Genomic DNA, 15,913 nt, shown 5'->3' with positions numbered 1-15,913 from the left:
GAAGCAGGGCGAAGTATCAGTCACATGGAAGTACAAAAACAAAAAAAAACAAAAAAAAATAGAGTAGGAAGATAACTTTAATTTAGCATTTCGACAATAGAGTTCAAAGTACAGGTGTAACCATGGAAACCATCACATCTGTCCATTTCCAGCTGTTTCAGCCACTTCCTCCAAGTTGGTGTTTCTACTTGTGAATATTTTCGGCACAATCCTTCAAAGTCCTGAAACTTATTAATAAACTGTGTTTATGAGCTAAAAGAGACAAAATATACTTATTAATAAACACAACATCTTGTAAAGTCACATGCAAAAACCAAGACGTTTGATTTATTCTCAAAAGTTTGACTTTAATCCTGAAATGTAATTTTTTTTCTGGAAATAATTTAAAATCTTTTCTTAACATTTCAACGTTGTTTTTGAAATATATACTTTATTTGCGACATTTCGACTTTATTATAGAGAAACTTAAAAAAAAAAAAAATCTCATATTTTAGTTTTTTACTTAATGTGGTCGTGATACTCAGTTGTACAAGAAACGTTTAATAAGGATCTTAGAACCTATTTATTTATTGTCAGGCTGACACAACAAAGTCAAGTCTTCTTCATTGTTACCGAACAGTTTAAAAAAAAAAAACTTCTACTGAATTAATAATAATAAAACGTCAGATGTTATTAACATTGTCTCTGACAGAAACCTCTGAGCTCAGAGTCCATTTAACTTCCAAGGTTTTTACATTAGTGGAAGAAATAGTCCTGCAGTTAATGTAGAAATAATTACATTGTTTTAAATTCCAAAAGAAGCGTCATAAAAATGTACATTAAAGATTAAAAAAACTGCTTTATACAGTATGTAAAGACGTTTTCTTATTATTTAGTCTGTTTCATGTACAACAGCATTAACAAAAAAAAACTATGATTTCAGTAAACATAAGAATCATCAGAAAAATGTCCCAAAAGTCAAAGTAACGACACCATCCTGTGACGTCATCCTCGCCTTCATCCCTCTCAGTTGTAGTAACAGGGAAAGCAGCCGCAGAAGAGCCTCTTGAAAGGGTTGCTCTTGTCCGCTGCTTTGGCCCGGTCCAGCTTGCCCACGGCCTCCTGAAGGGTGAGGTCCGTGTTCTGGACGTGTTTCTGGATGTTTTCCACGGCGCCGCCCTGCTCCTCCGTGAGCACAGCCACGTCCAGGAACAGCTCCTGGATGTCCTGGATCCTCCTCTCCAGCTGCAGCAGCTCCCGGTGGCGGCTCTCGATCTGCAGCAGGGCGGAGTGGGCGGTCCTGCCCTCCACCTGGACGCTGAACACGGTCAGCTCCTCCCCCTCCATCATGTCCTCCAGCTCCTGCTCGCTCACCTCCCTTCCCACCACCTCCATGTGCCTCTTGATGTTCCTCCTGCAGGCCTCCCGGTGGCTCATCTCCGTGTCGTTGTAGGAGAACATCACCTCCCGCAGGGCGTTGCTGAGACACTGGTACTGAGTCTGGGCGATGCGGGCCACCGGATCGGCGCCGCCCCGCTGAGCCTCCAGCTTCTCTCGCAGCGCGTTCATCATGTGCAGCCGCTGCAGCACGGCTTCTCCTCGCCGCTTCACATCGGCTCCGATCGCGTTGGAGTCCCGCTTCGAAGGAACCGGGAACGAGGTCTGATTCAAAATCTGGAAGTTAACGGCCCTCAGCTCGCTGATGTCGTTCTGGATCTGCTGGATCTCCAGACGTATCTGCTGGGCCTCCTGCAGGACTCCCTTTAGGTCCTGGTCCTGGTCTTGGTCCTGATTCAGGTTCTGGTGCCAGTTCTGGTCCCAGTCCTGGTCCTGGTCCCGGTCCTGGTCCCGGTCCTGGTCCCGGTCCTGGTCCTGGTCCTGGTCCCAGTCCCGGTCCCGGTCCCAGTCCCGGTCCTGGTCTCCTACTGCTGCTGCTGCTCCACGCTCCGACAGGTTGTCCAGCTCCACCGTGCTGAAGCCTTCCGGGTCCGTCTGCACCTGCTGCAGGTTGCTCAGTCGGTCTCTCATGTCTGAAAGGAAACAAGAAGAGAAGCAGGAGTTCATCCATCGTGTTTGAGACGGAGGGGGGGGGGATCTCTGAGCTGGACCTGAGTCTCACAGAGGCCACAAGGGGCCACAAGTCTGCACCAGGAAGGAGAGCAGAAGACAAACAGGCTCTCAAAACGAACGGGCCTGCGGGTCGGATACGAACAGGAGCCGAATTTGTATTTTTAATCAGAGGACATCAGCTGAGTAGACGTCCTCCAATCTGTCCCAGGTTGCGTTGAGGCCACCTGCGTCCCAGACCTCGTCCAACTGTGACTTGAGCAGATCGGCTCTCACACCCTGAAGAAGAGTCAAAAACACCGACCTTGTTTCAACATGCTGTTGATATCAGGTGGAAACAGCTCAAAGATTTGCAGTCAGGCAGGTGGAGACTCTTCTGTACCTGACACACCTGTGACTGCTGCTGATCAGTTAGGAAGATGAAGACCTGAAGATGATTGACAGCTGACATGTCGATGGACCTGGGTTCACTTTATTTTTGAGTAGAAAAACAGAAGACAAAGAAAGAAAAACTTCTCGTCCGGTGTGTTAAATGTTCCCTGAGCAGTGGCTTCAGGCTCCAAACAGGCTTCAGTCCAACATACAGTGAAAACAGGGAAATAACAAGTGTGTGTGTGTCATAAGTTTGTGCGGTTCGTCTCTGGTATGAGCTGATCTCAGATAAATGTTCCTGGTGCTCTGACATTTAATCTGTTTAGACATTTAATCTGTTCTCAGCAGAAAAACACTATATAAATATATATATATATATATATATATAAAGTATAAAAGTTTAGTGTTCGAACATAGAATCTGTTTATCAACCTGAAGAAACAGGGAGTGTGGACACAACAGGAAAAAAAACACACAAGGGCATTATTGTTTTCATACTCAGAGAATAAAAAGATAATAGATTCTATCAGCCGTACCGTCTGAATGGATTGGTACAGGAGCCCTGTGAGTCCCAGCTGCGCCTCAAAGATCAGAACACACCTGTAATGAATTATTTTACCTGTCAGGTGTCCTCAGGTGCGTCTCTGGAGGTGAAGACGTGAGCGGGACTTCAGTCCAAACTAACAGCTGCCGGAAGACTGATGACTCTACAAACCTTCATCAGCTGAACTTTCTGCATTCCTCTGGAGTCACATGGAAACAGGAAGCCGGGCCTGTCCAGGACTCATCACACACACACACACACACACACACACACACACACACACACACACACACACACACACACACACACACACACACACACACACACACACACACACACACACACACACACACACACACACACACACACACACACACACACACACACACACAGATGGAGCGTTTTGCTGGGGGTTGATAACATCAGGGAGACGAGTCAGTGACGAGTGTTGAGGATAAAGAGGAAGTATTTCAGACATGTTATCTGGCGGGGCCAGAAGGATCAGGCGTGATAAGACATCATGAAGTCTGATCCTTGGACCTTCTCTGTCTCCGTGACCGGAGGCTTGTTCTCGCTGCACACGGTGAAACAGACGAGCAGCGGGTGAAGATGAAGAAGATGAATATCATCTGAACTAGAAGGAGGGTTGAGCCGGTGAAGAGGTGGAATGTGATTTCCACAGGCGTGATCAGGAGTTTCCAACCCTGACTTTGAGTCATACAGGGTTAGTTTTTTTTTTTTTTTTTTAAGGAAAGTGTGTCACACAACTGTACGTGCACGCTCATGTGTATCACTCAGCTGGACCAAGTCCAAAACTAGTTTAAAATGAGTCCTAAACTAGTTTAAAGCTCGTCCTAAACATGTCCAAAACTACTCCTACACTTAATACTAGTCCCAAACCAAGTTCAAACCAAGTTAAACTAAGTGCAGACTCAGTTATGAAGCTGAATGATGGACAGAAACATGATGATGTCACAGCAAAGGTGACCTTTGACCTTTTGGATATAAAACTTCATAATTTTATCTAGTTAGACATTTGTGTGAAATTTTGTTGAATTCTGGAGTTGTGGTGAGGTCAAGGTGACCTTTGACCTCTGACCTCCAAAATCTGACAATGTCAGAGGAAATTGGCTCGAGGGAACAAAAAATGTAAACCTGCCAATCTTATGATGCTTACTGTGTCTCCTATTTATAGGATTGTTACTTCCTCCACCTTTCACAATAAGACACAATGAGAAACTTTCAGTCGGTCGACGGTTTCCCTGCAAACTCTTAATTTGAATAACTGCCTCCAACATGATCCAGTGTTTCCTCTTTCCTCTTCCTTTAGTCGTCTCATGACCCTCAAACTGGGTCTCATGGCCGCTGCATGGAGTCCAACTGATGCATGAACCTCTGGACTAAATCAAGAGGAGCTCAACCTCAACCAGCTCCAGCAGGGACGTGATAATCATGGATCAATGCATCAATATTAGGAGACTAATAATAAAAAAAATACAAATACTGTCAGGTTTCTTGCAGAATAAGAACTTTAAAGTTGATCATATTGATGACACTTTCATTTATGACATAATATTTCTCACTTTTACTTTGTGTTTCTCTGCCGAGGTCGGCTCACCGGTGCAGTTTTTATTATATCCAGCAGGGGTCAGTGTTACAGCAGCAGCTCACAGATTAAAACCCTCAACATCCACAAACACGCAACTATTTACAGGCTTTACTTAAAGGATCTAGCCTACTTTTAATTTAAGAAACCTGAACCTTCACTCAACAAGAAAATAATTAAAAGCTCTTAGTTTTAAAACAATTAAACATCTTAACAAACATGACTACAATTCATTATTTCCATAAAAACATTTTAAGAAGTAATTTATTTTTTTGAATAAATCTGAATAAAAGGTGTTTTATCTTTTGCCAGAAGAGTCGTCTATCTATCTTTTTTCCTATTTCTTATCTTTTTGTTTGAACTCCTGAACACGTTGGTTCTTTTTCTTTTTGAAGTTTCAACATGTGACAGTTCTAAACTTGGAAAAAAAGATTTACATTGATTGAGCTTTCTATTTTTATTAAGTTCCTTACATACATATTTGTGGGTATAAAAACCATTATTGCAAAATTCTCTGGGTTCATTTTAATGATTGCCTGCTCTAAAAAGAAAATTCACTTTAAAAGCTGAAGTCATCTGTTCTGAGTCAGCTGGTTCTGATTTGAGCAGCATCTTGTTTCTGAGCTCCATCAAGACTCCCCCTGCTCACCGGTCAGGACGGGAGCATGTGATCCAGTCGAGGTCGAGCTCCTCTCTGCTCAGGAGAAACTCTGGGAAACGGCTCTGCGAATGTGCCAAGAATGTATTCTTAATCAAAAAGGTTGCAAATCTGGAGGACAAAGGTCGCTGCTGTGCGCTTTTGCATGCAGTCTTGAAAGCAGCTCCTTTTTCCTCCTGACACATTTATTTACACAGTTTATTTAACATAAAGATAAATTACACGTGAAGAAGATCCAGTAAATATGTCTGTTTTAAAATATGTGTCAGAAACCTGCTGGAGAGTAAAACAGAAGATTTTTAGATGTATAATAATTCACTTTACTGATGGCACTGATTCATTTTGCTGTTTGAATTCAAATGTTTGCATGTCTGTTTTGAGGGGATTATCTCTGTAACCTGCCGTGTTTAATCCCATTTCTTCTGCTTTTTTTGTCCAACAGAAGCAGCTCTGTGATGGACATGCTGTGTGAACTAATGTGCAGCTCAAATGTTGGTTTTCTTCTGAAACTCCTTCACAGCAGCTGCAGATCACCTCAAACTCTGCTGACCTTCATGCTTTCTAATCCGATTTCATGAGTTTCTGGTGTAAAAAAAAAAAAGGGGGACTGGTTTTATGTGATGCTTTGAGACCAGGAACTGCCTGACTCAGCAGGATCCCCGGAGTCCGAGTCCCCATCAGGAGTCAGGGGTGCTGCAAAACAACATCAGCTGTTTTAAGTTACCCAGAGTTGTGACTCTAATTTGTTCATCTGATTCACTTTGTAGCTTCACACAACGCCGGCAGTGTCTGCAGCGTCTGATCAGATTAACATGAATGTCTGTCATGGGTTCAGAGATGCTGCTCTGCTCTCAGACTTCCCAGGGTCATACTTCGTCCACTTCAGGTGATGCTACTCTCCATTTTCAGCTCAGCTCAGAGGGATGTGAGGAAGACTCAGCATGGAGCTTCAAACTGGAGCTTCTGTATGTGAATAGCTTTCATTGGAGGGATGAATGAAGTCTTAATTTTAAAAATAAACTGGTTTGTCAAAGAAGATATTTAGCAGGTGAAAAGTTCTGTTGAACTGAACTGTTAGACGTTTGAATTAAAATATTTATTCTTAAAATGAAGAGACTAAACGAAGAAGGACGTGACCGATGGATCATTATTAAACTAATCAGGTTTTATTCAGTTTTGCTCATACTGAACTGAAGACGAGGCCATGTGACATCCTCTCAGGTAGATGTCACCTGAGGTAATGAGAAGAAGCTGCTCAGAGGCTTTTACTTTGAAGGTCAACAGGAAGACATGGAGAGAAACACTAAAATTACATCAAACAGGTCAGATTAAGAACTCCTGACTATATGAAAGTCACTGCAGGAAAATGGTCGCCTGGGAAACAGGAAGTCATATTTTTATTTAATTTAATTGAACCTTTATTTAATTTTTAACCTATGCTGCGGTAACATAATCATTTACCCTCATGGGATTAATAAAGTCTCTCTCTCTCTCTCTCTCTCTCTCTCTCTCTCTGTCTGTCTGTCATCTATCCATCTATCCATAGATATCTATCTCTCTATCGTCATTGAAGGGGCACTAGGACCCAGCAGCCACTATCTGGCCAATCCAGGTGAGAATACGTCACTGTTTATTCAACTGATGAAGCACAGGTGTGTCAGATTTCATCCTGCCCACGTGCCTCCTCGGGAAGACAAACAAAGTGGTATTAAACACGATTTGATTGATAATGTAAAGATTTAAATGATGCACACAGACAGATATTAGATTTATTGTCTGAGGTTTTATTAAAGAATGACAGTTGTGTTGTTTTATATGTAGGACAGGCCAGGGATGTTTGTAACACCTTAAATATATCTACTTATAAACCAGCTGGAGTCATCACACATAATCAAATGCATTGTCTTCCTTCTTACAAAAAATTAGCCACATTTGAAACTTGCAGAGAAAATTTAAAACAAAACTGACTTTTTTTTAAATGTGAAAATTCATCTTCTTTTTTTTTTATCTGATGTATTTTTGGGGATTCTGTCCTGAGACCAAATATCTAAAAATCCAAACAAGTATTATTAGACTCATGTTTTTTTAAGCTAAAAAAAATAAATGTCTAACATAGCAGTCAGGCTGCTCACAGGAGGTAAAAACATGGCTGCTGATACAGGGATGGTTGTACCGTCATTGTTAAAATACATTTCAGTTTAGATTCATTTATATTTAAAAAACCTAAAGACCTACACAAACTGAATTAATTTCTAAATGAATGAAAATCAGTTGTCAATATTTTTCATGCCCCAATATCGTTGTGATATCAATTTCAAGGTATTTGATCAGAAATATTGGCTCAGTGATATTTGATTTTATCCAACGTGACTTTAACATAAATGATGGATAATGACTTTCATTTTGAGTATTTGATTGATTGATTATGAATATTTGCCATATTCTAGTTACAGACGTCCCTGTAACCTGAAACGTTTGTAACAGTAGAATGACAGAATTTAAATCAATTTTATTACCTGAATTATGTCATAAAACCACTTGAATACATTGTTTCAGTTTTTGACACGTTGAAGTTTGTAACACAGCGAATTAGCTGATTTAAACGGTTGTTGATTTATTTAAAAAGTGTTTCAGCTGCAGTCTCTCCGACTATTAGATCTGGTACAAAAAGAATTCACTCAGTTAGATCTCCTGCAGAGCTCTGATTGGTCGGCCTCTGGTATGATGTCACAGGAGCACCTGCTGCAGGAAGTTCACCTGGTGGTTTGCCTCATGTCAGGTTTGTGCTGTAGGTATTTTTCCTTTTTCTTTATGTTTTATCAATCGATCAATCAGACTTTATGTGTATAGCACTTTTCAAAACAAAACACGCTTCGTGTTGGCTTCATGTTAAATTTCACCTTTTATTTATGGAGGCTGCAGTGTGATTGATTTAAAGCACAAAGACTAAATGGAAATAATGTGTCCAAATGCTTTCCACTTTAATATTTAAAATGTGAGGTCCATTCTCCTCCAGCTCCACTCTCTCCCACTCTGCTCATGATATTTGGCCCACACGGCTCAGTTTAATCTCCAAATCACATTAAGTCTGTTTTGCTCCATTTTCAGCAGTCAGTTGATTTCCATTTCCAACAAAACTTGCTGCTGCACTTCAAACTCCTCTAATTTCCACCATATTTCATGCAGTTATGAAATAATGTTCGAGACGATCAGAAACCACAGTCTGCATGTTGAAGGCATAAAAGTTGGCAGGAGGAGCAGCGGACATGTCAATCACAGCAGGAGTCAGTCATCATCCCATCACATCTGATTAATGACAGTTTTTTTTACAGTCACAACTGGACATCTGAAACAAATTACACAAAATGATTAACAGCAGGACAATTCATCAAAGTGATGGACAGCTGCTTTATATTTATCAACACTTTTGATCTATTTTCTAAAGTTCTTCATTAACTGTTACATTGTTTGCAGGTCAATTTTAAAAGCATGAAGGATAATGAGATTTTGTTTGATTTTGTGCTTAAAATTAAAGATGAAAATGTATCGATAAATGTTAAAATCTGCAGTTCTAAATATAAACAAAAGGTTTTAATCATTATGTCTGCAGTTGTTTATGTTGAAATAATACTAAAAGTACTAAATAATAACTTGTTTTGCAGATGAAAGTAGCTAAATGTGGTACAAAGCATATTTTCTCTGAGATTAATGCATTTTGTACTGATGAATGAATTCAATAAACTATACGTTGTTCTGCAAGTTCCAGCAAATTATATTTAGACGTTTAATAAAGTTATTAGTTTAAAAAAGTAACTTATTTTTAAAATCTTCAGAGAACATGCTGCATAGCTGTGATTGATATTTAGAAATAATAAGATTTCCTTAGTTAAAAACCTCCAGTGAGATTCAGGTTGTCGGGGTCACCACCATCAGCAGCAGCAGTTACAGCAACTGACCTGTTTATTGATGACTGAGCAACATCTGGAAACATCAGCAGTTCCTCCTGAGTGATTGACAGGTGACATCATGACATGTCACTTTAAATATTTCTCTGTAAACTGCAGAGGTTTTAAAAACAAATTAAAAGGAGTTTAACTTTATTCCTGAAGCTTCTCTTCACTGTTCAGCTTGTTTTTAATTCTCAAATTTAAAAATGATGAGTTTCTGTTGATGTCAGACATATTTGGAGGTAATTTAACGAGTTTCCTCTTAAATAAAAAGAATTATGAATTTTCCAATTGAAACTCTATGGACACAGAGGAGTTTATTTCTCTTTGAAACCTCCTGCAGTAGAAACATCTCCACACACTTGTGATGTCCGGTGCGCATCGTGATGAACGGACAGCAGTGCAGCTTCCTGCTTGTTGCTCGGACATTTCCTTCAGTCATCTGAGGACAGCCCGTCTTCTCTGTAGATTTTTTTCTTCTTCTTCTTCTTCTCCTGATGCAGAGAGAGGCGGGCCGGGCCGGGCCAGGCTCGGCTCATATGGCTTCATGTGATCCTGCAGGGAGGTGTTTCACTCAAAAAAAAAAAGAAGAGCTTTCCAACATCCAGCCTGCAGCATTTGGGAGCTGGTCGTCCCGCGCGGAGCTCGTTGTGTCCGGACGGTGACGAGCTGCAGCTCGGATCATGGGAGACGCTCAGTCTGCGCAACGGGACGGCAGGAAGGATGCGGCGGCCGAGGAGGATGAGGAGGAGGAAGAGAGGGGAGGAAGAGTGGAGGATTTTCAAACTCAGCAGAATACCGACGACAAGGTACTGCTTATTTTACTCATTATTTAATGGATGAATTGCATAAATTCCTCTTTTTTATTTAAGCTGCAGTAATTTATCCTCTTTAAAAATCTTCATCACAGATAAAGTGTTGTGTTATAAAAATGTGTCCAGGAGGTTGTTGAGCTGTGGGAATGCAGATTGTGCTCGCGGGCAGGGGGCTGCAGCTGCCAACACATCCATTAAAGTCCTGCTGGCAGTGAATGCATCAGCCTCCCTGCAGCACAGACACTGGATATTAATTTAAATCATTGAATATATTCTTTGATTTTTCAGCTTTGTCGTAGGAAGGAAACATTAATCAGTCAGGTACAGAATAAACAACAAAGAAGTTGTCTGGACGTCCCCCCCCCCCCCCCCGAACATTTATTTTGACGGGCTTGCACCTCCGAGGACCCGTCCTCGCTCCTTTTTTCATGTTGCAGTGGTTTTTAGATGGAAAAAGATGCAGCACGGAGGAATAACAAGCTCTCGGTCTCAGGAAGCCGAGTGAAACTCAGGGGAGAGATGGAGTTTCTCCTCTGCTGCACTCAGCTGGAGGAAGCATTGATTATCTGTGTGGAGTATCATGCCTGTCAGCTTAACATGAAGTCCCTGAGACGAGTCATTAATGCTTTATATTCCACATACGTTGATGATTTAATGATGGAATGATGATTATGAGCTATAGAGGTGGTGAGGATAAAAAAAAACAAATCAAGTTGGCTTCACTTTAAATTCAAAAATCAGGCTTTTTTTTTTAATGGACTTCTGTTTGCAAAACTGTTTCATAAACCAGAAAAGTTTATTGAATTTTCTAAGACGCTTCACATTCAGATAAAGAGAAGTTTGTCCACTTTAATCTTTTAAACATTTATTTATGGTCCTTTTTTATTTTCATATTCCCAGAGATAAATCCAGATTCACTCAAATAAATCATCTTTTAATTTTTCCTTAAAACTGTCTTCATTATCTCACGTTTAAAAATCGAATGTTAAACCTCTGCGAGTCTTTCCTGAGTTTTTAAAACCTCAGCAGGAAACTGATATCATATTAATGAGCAATGGATCCCTGACAGATTTTTGTCGAGCTGTATATTAAGTTTGTGGATGGACTTCCTGTTTCTAAAACCCCGTTCAGATGTTTCTCAATAATCTGGGTCACGGATTTCCAGCCGGAACAATTGGGACTGTTGAGCATCTCTGCGGAGGACTTTGGAGCCGCGGTTAATCACACATTGAAATCCTCACCAGCCAAGCTGGTTAAATGTTTTTTTTTAGATATGAGAGAATGGAATCTACTGTGTTAAACTGATTTATTTTGTTATTTTAGTTTTTATAAAAAGTTAGACTGGAGATTTGAGTTTGTTTTTCTGGTTTCAGGCGCTCAGGAACAACGGGCAGATCTCTGAGGTCAACGGGAAGGCGGACGGATCGACAGCCACGTTCAATGGTCACTGTGACGATGAGGAGGCTGCAGAGGGTGAGAGCTCATGCCTCCTATTGAATCAGTCACAGTTTCATTCAGTGTTTCAATAGTTGTTTTTTCTCTGCTTCAGCGATCCTTTCTCTGTCAGACACAGAAGAGCTGCTGAAAGAGGAAACCCGTTCAGAACATGTTGACATGAATGAGAGGAACCTGCCTGATGAAGATGAAGATGATGAAGAGGTGGCTGAGGAAATGATCCAACTGGAGGCGAAGCAGAACGAGCTCAACGAGAGCTTCAGGAGGTTTTTCAGCAACATTGGGTTGAAGCTGACGGTGAAGAGCGGCTCCGCAGAGAGAGTGGAGATGGCGGCACAGGTCCCCGACAGTGACGTGGACAGACCGGAGGACACGGAGGATACCGCGGGACAGAGCTTGTCTCCGCATGAGTCCGATGAGAATGAGTCCACGGTAGCTCCTACGCTGACCGACGTCACGTTGGAGGAGAAAACCACGGAGAGCAAAGAGGAGTCGGATCTGGCAGGAACGAGCTCACCTGTGAGTGACGACGCCCAGCAGGCGACAACACCTGAAGAGGAGGAGACGCCACATCCGACATCTTCATCCGGGCCTGATGAGGAGGTGCTCGCGTCTCCGTTCAAAAGGTTTTTCACATCAGGGATCTTCTCCGGTCTGAGGAAGAAAAAGAAGTCAGCAGACTTCGGGACGGCTGAGAAGGAGCTGGTGGACATAGGGAAGGAGATGAGGGAGCAACCGGACCGACGGCAAGACGAAGAAGTCGCTGCAGCTCATACAGAACCTGAAGAGGAGATCCAGACTGAAGCAGATGCAGCTAAACCTCCTCCCAAGGATCCATCGGACATCGTCATGAATGAGCCGGAAGTTCTGAGCTCTCAGGAAAAAGTCCAAGCGAGTCCCTTGAAACGTCTCCTGTCCGCATCCAGCTTAAAGAAACCCTCCAAGAAGCAGACAGGCAGGAAGTCCAGTGATGCCAAGCTGTCGGACTCTGGAGAACAAGTGTCCGATCAGCTGCTGTCGACTGCTGAGTCGGCAGAAAGTCCCGCAGTGGCGGCGCCGGAGGACGATGGGGCATGGGCCTCCTTCAAGAAACTTATGACCCCGAAAAAGCGCAGGAAGACGTCCTCACTGAGCCACGAAGACGCCGTAGGTCCAGCAGAGGAGACCAAATCGGGTGAAGGAGAGCAGATCTCAGATCAGAGCACGGAGGAGGGGAAGAAGAGGAAGGACTCGTCAGTGTCCTGGGAGGCCGTTTTATGTGGATCTGGAAAGAGAAGAAGCCGCAAAACATCCGACTCCGAGGAGGAGAATCAAGACTGCAGACCGAAACAGGAGGAAGAATCACCGCTGGAAAGTTATGACGAGATCCGAGCTTCCACCCCCAAACAGGCCGACAGTCCTGCAGAGGGTGACGGAGGGTCCACGTGGAAGTCCTTTAAAAAACTTGTCACCCCGAAAAGGAAAGCTAAAGACGAGGATGAAGGCCGAGACAACGTGCAGTCGGACAACGAAGGCGCTCACGATGAGTCCTCCTTCTCTCTGAAGAAACTCCTGCCGGGGAGAAAAAAGAGGAAGTCGGCTGAGAAACAGGACGAGATGTCGTCTGATGAAGCTGAGAAGGAGGCGGCTTCAGATGATGAAGACTCCGAGACGCCGGCTGTGGTTCCGCTGTCCGAGTTCGATGCAGCTGAGACGGACGTTCTCATACAGACACAGGCAGAGATGGAAAGTTATGGAGAAGAAGAGGAACACGTTCAACAGGAGCTGCAGGATGACTCGAAGCAAACCGAGGCGAAGCCGGTCCAAAACAAAGAGGAAGCAGCTCCGACTCCTGCTGCAGAAGAAGAACCAGATGAGCCGTCAGAGTTATCGAGCAAACACCAGCAGCTCAGCGACATCCCAGAGGAGGGTGTGATCACAGAAACCATGGCGACGCCGGCCGCCGAGGAGGCGGTGCGAGACGACACCATCGCAGACGACCTGATGGCGATCACGTCGGAGGCCATCACCGCTCCAGAGCTGGCGGACGTCACCCTGGCAGACGAGACGGAGATGATCTCCGCGGTGTCCCAGTTATCGGAGTCCTCGAAGACATCTGGCGACACCACGCCAATCCCGGCGGAGGACGACGGCAGGGAAACGGAGTCCGTCCTGCAGCAGGTCGCTGAAGTCATTTCCTCGAGTCCGGACGACGTCCCGATGTGTCCGGACCAGCCGAGCACCGACATCTGTTTGAACCAGCATCCGACATCTGGAGAACAGATAGATCTTCTGCAAACACAGAGAAGCTTCGAGACACCTGCCACAAACACTGAGGAAGAGGAGGAGCGTGCAGCAACAGTCCAGACAGACAACGTGTCCGATGAAGCTGCTGAGTCCGAGGGTCCCACTGAGGAGTTTGACACGGCTGGTACCGCTGTGGATGAAGACTCTGAGCTAAGCATCTCACTGTTAGAAGACTTAGAAACTACAGACGAGAGCAAACATCTGGTGAGAGGTTCATCTGAGGTGAAGGAAGTCGTGACTGTAAAGACTTTACCTGAAGGTGAAGAAGATTGTGTGGAAGATGAAGCCTCAGAAACAGACTTTAAAGACTCAGCAGCAGAAGAAGAAAGTCAGGATGTGAAACAGGAAGTCCAAATCCTGACAGAAATAGAAGAGAACATACAAAATGTCTCTGAGGATCGATCACCTGTCAGGGTGGACGAGACTGGTGGTGTTCAATTGCTGGAAGAGGAAGAACCAGAGGACGCTCCAGCAGCAGAAAGAGTCACAGAAGAACCCGAAGAGACGGCAGAACATCTGTCCGAAGAAACCGCTGAGCCACAAACTCATATCGGAGCTGTACAAGCTGCCACGTCGGATTCAGAGAGGCCTGCTGAGGAAACGGCAGCTCACGTTGAGGATGCATCCAAACCAGAACATGTCCCAGAACCAGCAGCTGCACAAGCTGCACCGTCAGAGGGAGGTGGTGGTCCAACACTAGAGAAAGAAATATCAGAGGATGTTCCACCTGTAGAAAGAGTCACCGATGAACCAGAAGAGACAACAGAAGCTACAAAAGTCTTACAAGCTGTACAAGCTGCCACATTGGAGTCAGAGGAGGGTGGTCCTCAGTTATTTCAAAAGGAAGAGACATCAAAGGATGTTCGACCTGTTGCAGATAAACCTGAAGAGGAAACAGCAGCTCTCACTGAGGCTAAGCCACTGGATGCCTCTGAGATGGTTCCAGAACCAGTAGCTGCACAAACCACCACGTCAGAGGCAGGTAGTCCTCAATTACCTGCAGAAACGGTTAGCGATGAACCTGAAGAGACGGCAAAACATCTGTCCGAAGGAACCGCTGAGCCAGAAAACAAAGAGACACAAATTCAGACTGCAGAAATAAACCAGACTGAAGTTACACAAGTTTTAGAAGCTGCCTCATTAGTCCCAGAGGAGGGTGGTCCTCTTATATCAGAGGATGTTCCAGCTGCAGTAGAAACAGTTAGAGATGAACCCAACAAGGCAGCTGATGTCAGTGCTGAATCAGAAGAACCACCACTAGTAGAACCAGGACCACCAGCGGAACCAGGACCACCAGAGGCAGGGAGTCCTCAATTAGTTCAAAAGGAAGACATATCAGAGGATGCTCCAGCAGCAGAGGACACAGCAGCTCTAACTGAAGTTAATGTTAAGCTGGTGGATGCCTCCAAAGCAGAAACTGTTCCAGAACCAGAAGCTGCACAAACCAGCACATCAGAGTCAGAGGATGGTGGACATCAGTTACTTCAAAAGCAAGAAATGTTAGAGGATGTTAAACCTGCAGAAACAATGAGAAATGAACCTGAAGAGACGGCAGAACATCTGTCTGAAGGAATCACTGAACCAGAGAACAAAGAGACACAAATTCAAATCGACCAGACTGAAGTTCTAGAAGTTTTCGAAGCTGTACGAGCTGCCATGTTAGATTCAGAAGATGATGGAGGTCCAACACAAGAAAAAAATATATCAGAGGATGTTCCAGCAGCAGATAAACCTGAAGAGATGACAGAACATCTGTCTGAGCCAGAAAACAAAGAGACACAAATTCACGTCGACCAGACTGAAGTTCTAGAAGTTTTAGAAGCTGTACGAGCTGCCATGTTAGATTCAGAGGATGATGGAGGTCCAACACTAGAAAAAAATATATCAGAGGATGTTCCAGCAGCAGATAAACCTGAAGAGATGACAGAACATCTGTCTGAGCCAGAAAACAAAGAGACACAAATTCACGTCGACCAGACTGAAGTTCTAGAAGTTTTAGAAGCTGTACGAGCTGCCATGTCAGATTCAGAGGAAGATGGAGGTCCAACACTAGAAAAAAATATATCAGAGGATGTTCCAGCAGCAGATAAACCTGAAGAGATGACAGAACATCTGTCTGAGCCAGAAAACAAAGAGACACAAATTCACATCGACCAGACTGAAGTTCTAGAAGTTTTCGAAGCT

At 43.7% G+C, this 15,913-nt stretch overlaps 2 protein-coding genes across 3 annotated transcripts; one reads left to right on the top strand and one right to left on the bottom strand.

Moving 5' to 3' along the window:
• Positions 1-538: 538 nt before the first annotated feature.
• On the bottom strand, positions 539-3,103 carry LOC138628550 (syntaxin-11-like). Of its 2 annotated transcripts, none has more exons than XM_069711653.1 (2): positions 3,038-3,103; positions 539-2,009 (listed from the first exon to the last, which is right to left on the bottom strand). In XM_069711653.1, the coding sequence occupies exon 2, from the start codon at positions 2,005-2,007 to the stop codon at positions 1,006-1,008; it is 1,002 nt and encodes a 333-aa protein (XP_069567754.1). In that variant the 5' UTR covers positions 2,008-2,009; positions 3,038-3,103; the 3' UTR covers positions 539-1,005. The 2 variants fall into 2 exon arrangements, with proteins under 2 accessions (XP_069567754.1, XP_069567755.1); XM_069711654.1 differs by having other exon boundaries at positions 2,955-3,049.
• A 6,536-nt stretch (positions 3,104-9,639) lies between these two features.
• Positions 9,640-15,719, top strand: akap12a (A kinase (PRKA) anchor protein 12a). Its single transcript, XM_069711575.1, has 4 exons — positions 9,640-9,982; positions 11,362-11,461; positions 11,556-15,553; positions 15,675-15,719. Exons 1-4 carry the CDS (start codon positions 9,857-9,859, stop codon positions 15,717-15,719), a joined length of 4,269 nt encoding a protein of 1,422 aa, XP_069567676.1. The 5' UTR covers positions 9,640-9,856.
• Positions 15,720-15,913: the final 194 nt, after the last annotated feature.

The sequence above is a fragment of the Brachyistius frenatus genome, unplaced genomic scaffold (assembly GCF_029030835.1).
Source record: "Brachyistius frenatus isolate BFR_SWC_R1_liver_20210118 unplaced genomic scaffold, ASM2903083v1 Contig_102, whole genome shotgun sequence".
Taxonomy (NCBI): Eukaryota; Metazoa; Chordata; class Actinopteri; family Embiotocidae; genus Brachyistius; species Brachyistius frenatus.
Note: the sequence above shows the minus strand (reverse complement) of the source record. Positions and strands in the feature narration are given on the sequence as shown.